Source organism: Suillus bovinus (assembly GCF_016758785.1).
Source record: "Suillus bovinus strain UH-Sbo-P2 chromosome Unknown EDB93scaffold_56, whole genome shotgun sequence".
Classification (NCBI taxonomy): Eukaryota; Fungi; Basidiomycota; class Agaricomycetes; order Boletales; family Suillaceae; genus Suillus; species Suillus bovinus.
In genome coordinates this window covers 86,199-97,077 of record NW_024542112.1, presented here as the reverse complement: position 1 = coordinate 97,077, position 10,879 = coordinate 86,199, and the positions used below count along the sequence as shown (strand labels likewise).

General features: G+C 47.1%; 4 protein-coding genes across 4 annotated transcripts; 3 read left to right on the top strand and 1 right to left on the bottom strand.

The window, feature by feature from the left end:
* The first annotated feature begins 857 nt into the window (after positions 1 to 857).
* EDB93DRAFT_1230661 (chaperonin Cpn60/TCP-1 family) lies at positions 858 to 3,285 on the top strand. The gene is made up of 6 exons (XM_041451280.1): positions 858 to 938; positions 989 to 1,375; positions 1,436 to 1,488; positions 1,534 to 2,329; positions 2,384 to 2,728; positions 2,779 to 3,285. Exons 1-6 carry the CDS (start codon positions 918 to 920, stop codon positions 2,857 to 2,859), a joined length of 1,683 nt encoding a protein of 560 aa, XP_041304802.1. The 5' UTR covers positions 858 to 917; the 3' UTR covers positions 2,860 to 3,285.
* A 306-nt stretch (positions 3,286 to 3,591) lies between these two features.
* On the bottom strand, positions 3,592 to 4,123 carry EDB93DRAFT_1106263 (uncharacterized protein; the record flags this gene model as incomplete). The annotated part of the gene is made up of 4 exons (XM_041447597.1): positions 3,592 to 3,639; positions 3,698 to 3,829; positions 3,881 to 3,961; positions 4,013 to 4,123. The coding sequence occupies 4 exons, from the start codon at positions 4,121 to 4,123 to the stop codon at positions 3,592 to 3,594; spliced, it is 372 nt and encodes a 123-aa protein (XP_041304801.1).
* A 1,585-nt stretch (positions 4,124 to 5,708) lies between these two features.
* Positions 5,709 to 6,281, top strand: EDB93DRAFT_1164524 (uncharacterized protein; the record flags this gene model as incomplete). The annotated part of the gene is made up of 2 exons (XM_041450141.1): positions 5,709 to 6,090; positions 6,141 to 6,281. A coding segment is annotated over exon 1 (219 nt), but the record flags the coding sequence as incomplete, so codon positions are not given.
* A 2,548-nt stretch (positions 6,282 to 8,829) lies between these two features.
* Positions 8,830 to 9,616, top strand: EDB93DRAFT_712158 (uncharacterized protein). Its single transcript, XM_041457181.1, has 4 exons — positions 8,830 to 8,889; positions 8,941 to 9,120; positions 9,172 to 9,297; positions 9,353 to 9,616. Exons 2-4 carry the CDS (start codon positions 9,105 to 9,107, stop codon positions 9,466 to 9,468), a joined length of 258 nt encoding a protein of 85 aa, XP_041304799.1. The 5' UTR covers positions 8,830 to 8,889; positions 8,941 to 9,104; the 3' UTR covers positions 9,469 to 9,616.
* The last annotated feature ends 1,263 nt before the right edge of the window (positions 9,617 to 10,879 follow it).

Sequence of the window (10,879 nt, the reverse complement as noted above, 5' to 3'; positions counted from 1 at the left end):
CCACATTTTTGTCCACCCGCTAGGTTACATTTCATGGATTGTTCAGCGCACTCTTCCGATGTCCCCACTTGCAAGGCCTGCAATATTGCATTTACCAGTGGATGCCGTGAACATTGACGTTGATCCTACAGCCAAATCATTTCAACATCCTACTCCGTCGGGAACCTGCTCAAGATGCTGAAGCTGTTGCTCGCATGATCTTCCATATGCTCCCTTGTGTCGACCACGTTGTCTGCCATGGGGATCCGCCGTAGGCCGAAGTGAATCGACAGTTCGATTTGTTCGTGGTACATGGCGACGGCGATGCAGATCAAATATCTCATTCGGTTTCACTATTCCACTAGTTGTGGTCGGTGCAGTAAATAGGCTCAAAAGAGGATGTGACACTGGCCCTTATGTGAACGGAAGGAATTAATTCGAGACTTCCCGCTGCTACAAGTATATCATTAATGACCGGAATCCGTAGTCCTTGTTGAAGCATGATCGGCGATTTTGAAAGGAGATTCTAAGCCTCTTCATGAACTTGAAGAAGGAGGACCTAGTGCCGGCAATAATTGCAGCAAAGTTACATAGGGAGGAACTCGCCGTCCCGCTGGAAGGCCCAGGTGGGTGGAGGTCATCGCTGATTATGCCGTAACTTGAAATTGTCACTTGCAAAGGACTTTCGAACGCGTCAGAATTGCGTGTAGCTCTTCTAGTACATCCTATTCAAATGATCTTTTTGGACGGTCTGTGCAAAAATTCTAGGAACTCAAAGCAGAATTTTATGCGCTGTTGTTCACAGCTCTGAGCGTTTACAACTGGATGGAAAAGACGATACAACAAACGCGCTAGCCAAACAAGTACAAACTGCAGATGCAATATTACTACTGACATAAGTATTCTTGCCATCGTCTTGCGCGATCTACTGGCACAAAATGCAGCGCGGCCTACCGATGGTACGTCCTTTCCGTGCATGCTATTTATCATAATTGATCCTTGGTTTTAGCAACCTACTGTCGTACTCCTTCGGGAGGGCACAGACACGTCTCAAGGAAATCCACAACTTTTGTCCAACATATCCGCGTGTCTTGCCATATCCGAGACACTCTCCAGCACGCTTGGTCCGCGTGGAATGGACAAGCTGATCGTGAATGAACGTGGTGAAGCCCAGATCACCAATGACGGCGCAACAATCTTAAAGCTTCTCGACATCGTTCATCCGGCTGCTAGGACCCTCGTCGACATCGCACGTGCCCAGGATGCAGAAGTCGGCGATGGAACCACCAGTGTAGTACTTTTGGCTGCACAGTTGCTCAAAGAAGTTCGTGGATACATCGAGGAGGGTGTCAGCCCGCACATCATCATGAAGGGATTCAGGAAGGCGTCACAACTGGTACGTAACACATGTTGCTCAGCGATATCGTTTGAAAATAATGATATCGACAATCAATAGGCTGAAGAACACATCAAGGCAATTCAGATTAGTGTTGATAAGTCCGATCCTGAGTATGTCTCGGATTTTTAGAATGACAGTCCCTAATACTTCTTCAGGCAATTCCGATCTCTTCTACTCAAATGCGCAGCGACGTCAATGTCGTCAAAATTGATTCATTCGGAAAAACCATTCTTCTCGAAGATGGTCGTTGACGCTGTTCAGAGCCTGGATCCAAACGACTTGGACGAGTCACTCATTGGGGTAAAAAAGATTCCAGGAGGTGGCATGCAGGACTCCCTGCTGATCCGTGGCGTTGCTTTCAAAAAAACTTTCACGTATGCAGGTGCTGAGCAACAGCCGAAGTCCTTCCGGGACCCTCTCATTCTCAGCTTGAACGTCGAACTTGAGTTGAAAGCTGAGAAGGACAATGCCGAGGTTCGAGTGGAGGCGGTGAAGGACTACCAGGCGATCGTTGATGCAGAGTGGGAGATCATTTACAGGAAGTTGGACGCGATCGAGAAGACTGGTGCCAAAGTCGTGTTGAGTAAATTGCCGATCGGAGATCTGGCCACTCAGTGGTTTGCCGACCGGGACATCTTCTGTGCTGGTCGTGTACCGGCTGCTGATCTCCGCAGAGTGTGTCAAGCAGTAGGAGGTTCCGTGCAGTCAACGTGCTCAGACATAGCTCGAGAGCATCTCGGCACTTGTGGTCGGTTCGAAGAGCGTCAGGTTGGTGGCGAACGCTACAATATCTTCGAGGAGTGCCCCAAAGCACAGACATGCACACTACTTCTTCGTGGTGGCGCAGAACAGTTCATCGAAGAAGTGGACCGTAGTCTACATGACGCCGTCATGGTTGTTAAGCGAGCAATCCGTAATGGTGAGGTGGTGGCCGGAGGCGGAGCTGTTGAGGTGACTTATGGCTCGTTATACTGTTATAATCTCCTCTCTAACCTTGTGGATCAGATGGATTTATCCGCGCACATTCGGAAGCATGCGCTGTCGATTCCTGGCAAGCAGCAACTGATTTTGACGGCTTTTGCAAAAGCACTAGAAATCATTCCTCGACAAATCTGTGACAATGCCGGTCTGGACTCTACTGACATTCTTAACAAACTGCGCATGCGACATGCTGCAGGCCACAAATGGTTCGGAGTGGACGTTGACGGTCCGGAAGGTGTCCGTGACAACATGGATGCATTCGTCTGGGAGCCTCCACTCGTCAAGTTGAACGCAATCAGCAGTGCAACCGAGGCTGCATGCCTCATCCTTAGTGTTGATGAGACAGTAAGAAATCCACAAAGCGAGGCAGTACGTAGGCTCTTATAATTCTCTTTCCAAAAACTGAAAATCTCTTTCAGCAAAACCCAGGGCCAAAAGCACCACCTGGTGCAGCAGCTCGTGCTCTCCGGGGCAGGGGTAGGGGCATGCCAAGGCGATGAAGGAGACGGCTTCGCCGGCAAAAAAATAGAAGAAATGACTTGATAATGACACGTACTGTATCATTTGTTTTTAGCGTTCAAGTGCTAATCGAGGTACTTGCAATATTGATATCAGCCTGATTTTTCGTTACAGCTGTTTGCGGAAGTAATGGCAATGGACAAAATTTTCACGTGGGTCTGACCAAAGGAAATCATGTCGCGTCCTCAGCGGACATCATTCCTTGCAATTCCTAGAACGTGCCCAACGCTTTTCAACCATACGACAGTTTTATCTCGCGTCAGAACCTGCAGTGAATGAATTGCACGATGATGAACGATTTTCTTTGGCTAACTATTTTACGACCTCTCGTTGTATAGGCGTTGTATAGGCAATCTTAGGAAGCTCGAGTGTGAGCCCATACCAGAAATCAGAGCTAATGGCCGCTTGTTGATGTTCACCCATACGATTGCAAAGCTCCTTCTAGACATTGGCAAATGTTTTAACTAGATGTATTGGCAGTATATCACATGTATCGTGTGTTATGCGAAATGATTAGAGGGATAGATCAATGTAAGGACGTTGAAATAATTGAAGGAGTGACGATAGTATGATACACAATGATGGCGTGGCGATATACAAGTCGAAAGACAACCGAAAGCATAACCGAAATTAGCAGACTGGTACCAGCTTGTTAGAAATCACTGTCAGGTTTTCTCAGCATCGAATACTGGCACCTGTGCGGCTATGGCGAACTACTTGGCTTTCAAAGCCAGCTTTCTAACCACTAGGACTGCAAGGTCCTGTCGGCGTAACGTGTGAGAGAATGAACGTAATCATAACAAGGCTAGCCAAACGCACGATGATCAAAGTGGTCAAGCTGAGGCGCCTGACGCGAGGCTTAACATCGTTGGCCTCAGCAACTTCGACGGCTTCCTGCACATTCTCAACATCAGGATGCTGCTCCTCATGAAGGTCAGAATGGAGGTCAGACTGCATTTTGAGAGTAAGTCAGGGTACAAGAAGATGTAAGCAAATGCGTACAAAGTCGAGAATTGCCGGTCTAGCATTGTCGTCCTCTTCAACAACGTCGTACAGATTGCTGAGGCGATCATCTATAGTGTTCTTCATAAAAAATGTGAAAAATGGCGATCCAATGAGCTTCGCATGGCTCACCATCAGGCTCTCGTGTTGGCTTAACTTTACCCTTGGGTAAGGGTGGAAGCGAAGTAAGTGAGAAGTCCTGTAGCTGGGCAGCCTCATGTTACTTGTCGAAGGCTGGCTCATTACAAGGGAGAATGAAGGGAAAGGAATGTCGCGTATCCTGCGTGAAGGCATTGAGGTTTAAATACCAACGGGATTTTGAGGGAAGGAGCGTGAAAATAAATTGAGAGCCAGGGACTAGAACCCCAAAATCGCAATTCCGACAGGGTTGAGTTGATATCCCCAAATTCGCAATCCCGACAGGCTGAGTTGGTTCCGAATACATGGTGAGCGCCTATCCCAGTGCGGCACTTGTGAATCTCGAGATATTGGTACAAAATTTGCTTCCGCGGAACAACTCTCTTTAACATCTTTATGGGCGACCCCAATCCAGAACAAATCATCATCGATGGGCAAAACGAGACACGGGACGGCGCAAGAGGGACAGCACGGCGGCCATGGTTGGGTACCAGATTGCTCTATCGAAATTGCGGACCGCCATCGCAACAAGCAATCATGCATGACACTCAACATGCCGGATGCTTGCATGTTCAAGCTCCATAATACACAACGAGCTTTGACGACCTAAGCTTCTTATGTGCTGCTTAGAGCACCATAAGAATGCTGCGCGAGCCAGACGTGTCCCTGCTTGGAAAAGAGTCAGTACAAACGAGGCTCAACTGCGAGGACTCTGTTATAGGGAACTCTGTTGTATGGTACACGGTATATCTCCAAAAATACGCTGATAGACCATCCTGAGCGACTGCATCCTTTGGACACGCCTGAAAAACTCTCAATGCCGAGCGACGCCTTCAGCGAGGACAGCGTGACATAGCTGTGTGACCCAAAAAGGGGCGTCACGCTAATTCGTGTGCACGAGCCAAGGCAAGTTCGCAACCGCCATCATAAAATATGAAAGCGACTCAGCAGTGTGCCCTCAAGCCCTCAAGCAGCATTAGTGTGAGTCAAGATAGTCACTGTGGCTGCATCAAGACCACCGAAAACCTCAACTGGCGCAACCGCCTCCATCAACATTGACAAGTGGTCACCACTACCACTCTAGTTATGATATGCCCCAGAACCAAAACATGGTTAGAGTGAACAAGACACTCACCAGTGACTATGATTCGGCCTAGTGCCCCCCACATGCATCGTAAGCTGCCTCAAATCTACACAATTTTCCGTGCACCCAGATGTGAAGAATGTCGAACCGAATGATCCAACATAAGAAGTGCTGTCAAGATGCAGAAACAATGAAGGTCACCAGCCCCGTTGCTGGCGAGAGAAGTGCGATTTTTCACCGTCGTGTTGTCGAGTTCTTGCCTTCAACAAATAAATTGGCGATGCTGAGCTGTGACCAAGTCAACATAAAGTGGCGCCAAGCTGTCTTGCATGCCCCCGCGGGTGACACAATTCATCATAGGCGACTCCAGTTTGCGAGGGATCCATGGGTGCGACAATAGGGATCGAAGCCGTTCATATCATTCTTCAGGGTCAACCATCCAAGAAATTTGATTGCGAAGAGCCCTCTTGCATTGCGCTTGAGTGGTTAAAGTTGAACTATCGGGGTTTCGTTTTTTGAGGGACCAGTCACAGTGGTTGGTGGGTGATTTGTGGGCGCCAGCTTTTTGTTTGGTCCACAAGTTTGAAATCGAAAATGACTTTGCATTCTAGTGCCAGGGTGGTGGTCGCAACTCCGCTCGCTAATTCAAGGCAAAATTCTTGTAACTCCCCCTTGGTTTTCAGTTGAAACTTGAAAAGATTGATTTTTTTTCTCCTCAGGCGAGAGAATTAATATATCGGAGTTCTCGTTTCGACCATTTCACCTGCATGAATATGTCGGGCAATAGGACGACCAGGGTTTGGCCCTGCCTTGCTCCGTGGCAGGTCGTTCTATTTTGTGCACTCCCATTTATTGCGAACATAGTACCCTACTGTTTCTCTCACACCGATCCAAACCCACAATCACTGAATGCGATGAGTGAACACCATAGGCTAGATATCGATCATCCTCCAGATCCAGCCGGGCAAATGTTGCTGAAAGCTCGTTGGTACGTGGTCTCTTGAAATCCATCCCTGCCCTTATGCATCATTCTTCCAGAACCAACCTCGTAGAGGACTCTGTCAGCCCTGCAGAAATTGAAGAATGGGTTAATTAAAGAACTTCCTGTGCGCAAACGTAAATGCTGATCGTCCTGAATACGGCTGAGATTGTGTAGAAACGCTCTAAGGAAATACGCAACTCGCACTACTGTGGTCCAGAACGGCAAAATTGAAGGGGCTTCATCGAGTTAGAAAGCCGAGGTAGGACCTCGAACTTGCTTTCCTGGTCCTTCGGTTTTCTCAGAAGCCTCTCCAGTCCTCCAACGACAACAAGCATTTCACCATATGTGAGATTCCCAGTGACTTAATGAAGCAAAGGCTGTCCGGAGAGCCTGCTTCTCAGGTATTTCCGTCAAAACCCTTCGACTTTCTTCTCTAATTTTGGTGGTCCTGCAGATTTAGGCTGCTCCTTCTGGTGAGGAGGAAGGACTTGATCTCCAGTCAGTTGACGCTGGACCTGAGGGTACCAGTGATGGTACACAAAGCATGAGATTACTCGGGAAACATGTGACTTCTGCGACAATGACCCAGTGGGTCCTGCTGCCACAGATGATTCGTATCTCCAAACCCTAAAGATTATCGGTGGTGTCTGACAAGATCACAGATGTATGTGCCAATCTTGTTTATTTGAAGCGATCTAAACAAATTGTATAGGTACATCGGTACGGCTGGGTGTGCTGTCAACTGCATCCAACGTATGATTGGTCTCTCTCAGAGTTCAGTCTCATACTCAGAACGTTCGAATTCCATGTAGAGTTGTTCACGCGGAGCGCAACAAATCGATTCTTAGTTTTCTCAAGAAATTAGCCGCTTCGTGACTCGAGATGACAGTCTTGACAAAATTGAATCGATGCGTGCTATCGTTAGAAAGATCTTGAGTGTGCCCGTTTTATCAAGGACTATGAGCTTTTGTGAGTCACCGTGCTATCGTGCTTCGTATATGAATCTTATGCTATTATTATAGGGAAGAGACTCAGAAAAACCTTTTCTCGCAAATTGCTGCCATCATCAGTTGGATGTCTTGTGCAACATTGCGGGACCAAGTTGATCGAGACATAGCCGTCTACGCTCAACCTATGGATAAAAATTCTGATACGCTTCTGTCTTCATATCCATTCACCTGTCTCGGGCGATACCCTGGATCTCGGGGATATCAGCAGGATTAAATACAATGGAACAATACCTACCAGGGATGCGCACGAAGATTCTTCCGCTTTGCCCAACCCCGCTGACTCGCTCGAACTCCTCATTATTCTAATTCAACCTGCAGCCTGATGGATAGATGATGGAACTCGATCATTGACTCCTTTTCTGCGTGCCTCCCGCCTCCCGACATTCATCTTATACTCCTTGAACTTCATTGGTAATACCCATTTTGAGCTTGATTTGAGCCGCATGGCACATAGCACGCGCTGGTCGAGTTGCCGAGATCTGTAAGTTCTTGGTCTTCACCATGCGTCATCGCAGTTGCTAACATCAATCCTGCTAGCTCCACGTAACCATTGTATTGTTGCAAGATCGAGTGTACCATTTGATTCTTTCATTCCCCGTCAATTTTATACCTAACGCCGATTCTGAATTTACGGTTGTCTGACTGAACGCATCGATGTGCCGAAAAGCAGACTGGACAAAATTCAAATGGGGATGGCAGATCGCGGCTCGAAATATCATTTGATCCGGGCATGATCTGAGATCTTCAGTCAATGAATGTTGCGAAATATACAGACAAGGGGGAGAAGCTAAGCGACACGTCCGATAACGCTCATCGTCTTTTTTTCAGAGGAGGAAAAGCGAATAGCCCAAGGGTGCGTGTCATACGTAGGCCTAGGGTGATCGAGTGGGAAATGATCTGGAATGCGATCCAGGATGACAGCCAAATTCAGAAACCAACCACAAAGTCCCGAGACCCATTTGGATAGAAGATGTTGTTCCGTCAAAAAATCTTGATCGCTCGCGGAGTTGTGCTACCCGCATCCACTAGGAAGTGTAGAAAGTGAAATGTGCAACCAAGAAAGACCGAGAAACGAAGGAAAGGCACCTGCTGGAAATGGACAAAATTATATTGATTTCACAGCTTCAGCCACACGCGGAGGTGGTGGGTGAAATCTACAGTTGAATGGCAAGAAATGTTGGGAGAAATGAAGATTTGTGTTTGATAGCGTTCTTCCACTCACTATGGTGATGTAACGTGACAACTTGCCAAGTTTCCAGAATGATTGTGGCGCAATTGTATATCCTTATTTACCAACAGCTTGTCGTCCTCCAATAGCCCCTCCAAGGTTTGAACCAAGTCTGCAAGTTATTTGTCCACGCCTCTTCGAACACGGACCTGTAACCTCACAGGCCCGATGACATACATTGTGTTTACTACAGGAACAATATTGCGCTGCAGAACGGGACTTCCAGTGTCAGAGGGCATGATTAATGATTGTTTCGCAACCGGGAAGCCAGTAACCGTAGGCATATTGGAATGTGCCGTGGCGCAGCGGATGGCCAACTGACAATTGTTACTATATGATCAATGTCGATCTATGAAATTAATCACAGCTTCCCGTTCCGCGCTCACTGTGACACTTCCTGTGGACGACTCATTGATGCCATTCTGGTTATCAATACTGCGACAACAATTTTATCGTATTTTGTAAGAGTGTGAACGACACGGAGATATTCAGTTATCTTATTTACGACTTTTGTTTTACCTACAGGCTTTTCGGTCAAGGGAGTCAAGTATAGCATCGCACTGGAAGGTAAGTTATGCACAAACTTCAGCGCTCTGATTGTCATTCTCTTGTCCACAGGCGTCTTCGGATAATCAAGCTCGGTCCAATCGATTGCCCGATGCTATTACTCTCTCCCATCTCTGCTATGCTGCCAGCTTCCTGGTATAAAGCAGTCGAAGGAATGACAATGATCCTCCAGCATTCTTTGGCGACTTCCTTGTGACCTCTTTGAATTATCACCAATGCCAAACGCAGAACGTATGCTCTGAGACAAGTACATTATCCTTGTCACGGCTGACTATTTTGTAGAGAACAGAATGGGGTTGAATAACCTCTTGCAACAACGATATGGCTCGAGCGCTGCTTCTCGCTTGCGATGGGAAAGCGTCAAATATGGCAATGATAATAATCCTACTTGGACTTTCATTGTTTATAGTATGTGCTCATTTTTGGCCTGGTTTTTTTCTCACATTTTTGGGTGTATACTTAGTTGATGGTATTGAGTACGGGCGAGGTTCTGGCAGTGACAAAGGGTCTGCGAAGGAGATGGCTGCAGGAGTTGCCCTTACGCAGCTTCGAAGGCAGTGGGCTCATCTGTTGCTCTAGCTGCTGTTGGAAACTAGGCCAAATGGATTAGACTCGGTCGAGCAAACATCAAACCGAGAAGTTGCGAGCGCATTCGGGCAACGTCCGACTCGTTTACGTCGGCCTAGATCCACAATATCTCAAGTGTCATTCCCTTCACTACGATAATTTTTATATCACTATCCTGATTTCGTCAAAAGACACGAGTCTATTCGTAGGAGCATCTCGAGTGTCCTTCTCCCCTAGAATATTAATATATTGGTTATCAGCTCATACCTCGCGACTTCGTTCTGAATCCAGGAGTGGCGTACAAGAAATACTTCTTGTTTTCGCAGTTCTTTAAATACCTTACTCCATCCAACTTACCTCAACTTACCCTCCTGTAATTTTGACCATGGAGCCCGGGGGAAAGGTACGGCGTTGTCGTACAGTTTTATATATTTCTACTCCGGATTCTTTCGTCCGAAGTTCCTGCCAGGAGTTTGGCCTGCAAAGCACGTTCGGCAGATTGCTTGAGTGCCGGTATATAGATCAGTTACCGCTTCAAATGTCAGCTTGGAGTGTGTATTTAAATCTGAACGAATGAACGACGTCGGAATACGTAATTTTGAATGCGATCGCTAACACCGCCAAACCATTCACATTCCATCCACCAACACTCTATTAATTCAGATCTAGGCCCACACGTGCATGCCTACGAACTTCGGATTCTACTGCGTACTACGCCTAAAAATTGATATCCTTTCATGAACAGCGACGTTTAGGCCACCAGAAAGCATTGGCATATAGGTGCGAATAAGGACACCGCTCACATCAGTATCAATCAAATTCTTGTATGTATTGTCCTTCCAGACTTGATACTATCATGTTGATATCCCTTAGCTATTCAAATACCATGTAACAACGTGGTATCAAGGTGCTTCGTGTGTGGTGCATCTTTCTACACCTGCCATTAGTCTATTCCACCTGCGGACTGGCAGCCGGCAACTAATATTTTGCGAGAAACCTTCCACCACAGGGCTTTTCATAAACCCTGGATAGGAAAAGCGTAGTTAGTGCGTGAAACTTGTTTTTATCTATCTATACAGCTTGGCAGGTTGGCATGTGTTCTAGCGCCATATATGAAATCCCGAAGGCGCAAAAAGCTAGCATTGGGCAGCGTCTGCCTATGAGAAAAAGCAATCCTTCTAAATCTGCCACTTTTCACCTGGATATGATCAACAGTATCGAGCGCGTGCTTGTTGACAATCATTTTCTCCACCTCCACAGGGGAACCGGGGATTGCGTGAGGCCGCGATGAGCTTGCCAATGACCCTGCCAACGACCAAATTCGTGCGAGTCTGGCTGCCAACCTTACTTGCGTTTACAGCCACCAGGCCAGCTTGATGAGGTGTGCACACTCTGCAGATATAGATATAAAGGGGGAGATGTT

Coding starts and splice junctions, on each gene's coding strand:
- EDB93DRAFT_712158 (XM_041457181.1), top strand. Junction 9,298..9,352: donor TTGGACTTTCATTGTTTATA/GTATGTGCTCAT, acceptor GTGTATACTTAG/TTGATGGTATTGAGTACGGG.
- EDB93DRAFT_1230661 (XM_041451280.1), top strand. CDS start 918: ATGCAGCGCGGCCTACCGATG. Junction 1,489..1,533: donor GTTGATAAGTCCGATCCTGA/GTATGTCTCGGA, acceptor ATACTTCTTCAG/GCAATTCCGATCTCTTCTAC. Junction 2,330..2,383: donor CCGGAGGCGGAGCTGTTGAG/GTGACTTATGGC, acceptor CTTGTGGATCAG/ATGGATTTATCCGCGCACAT.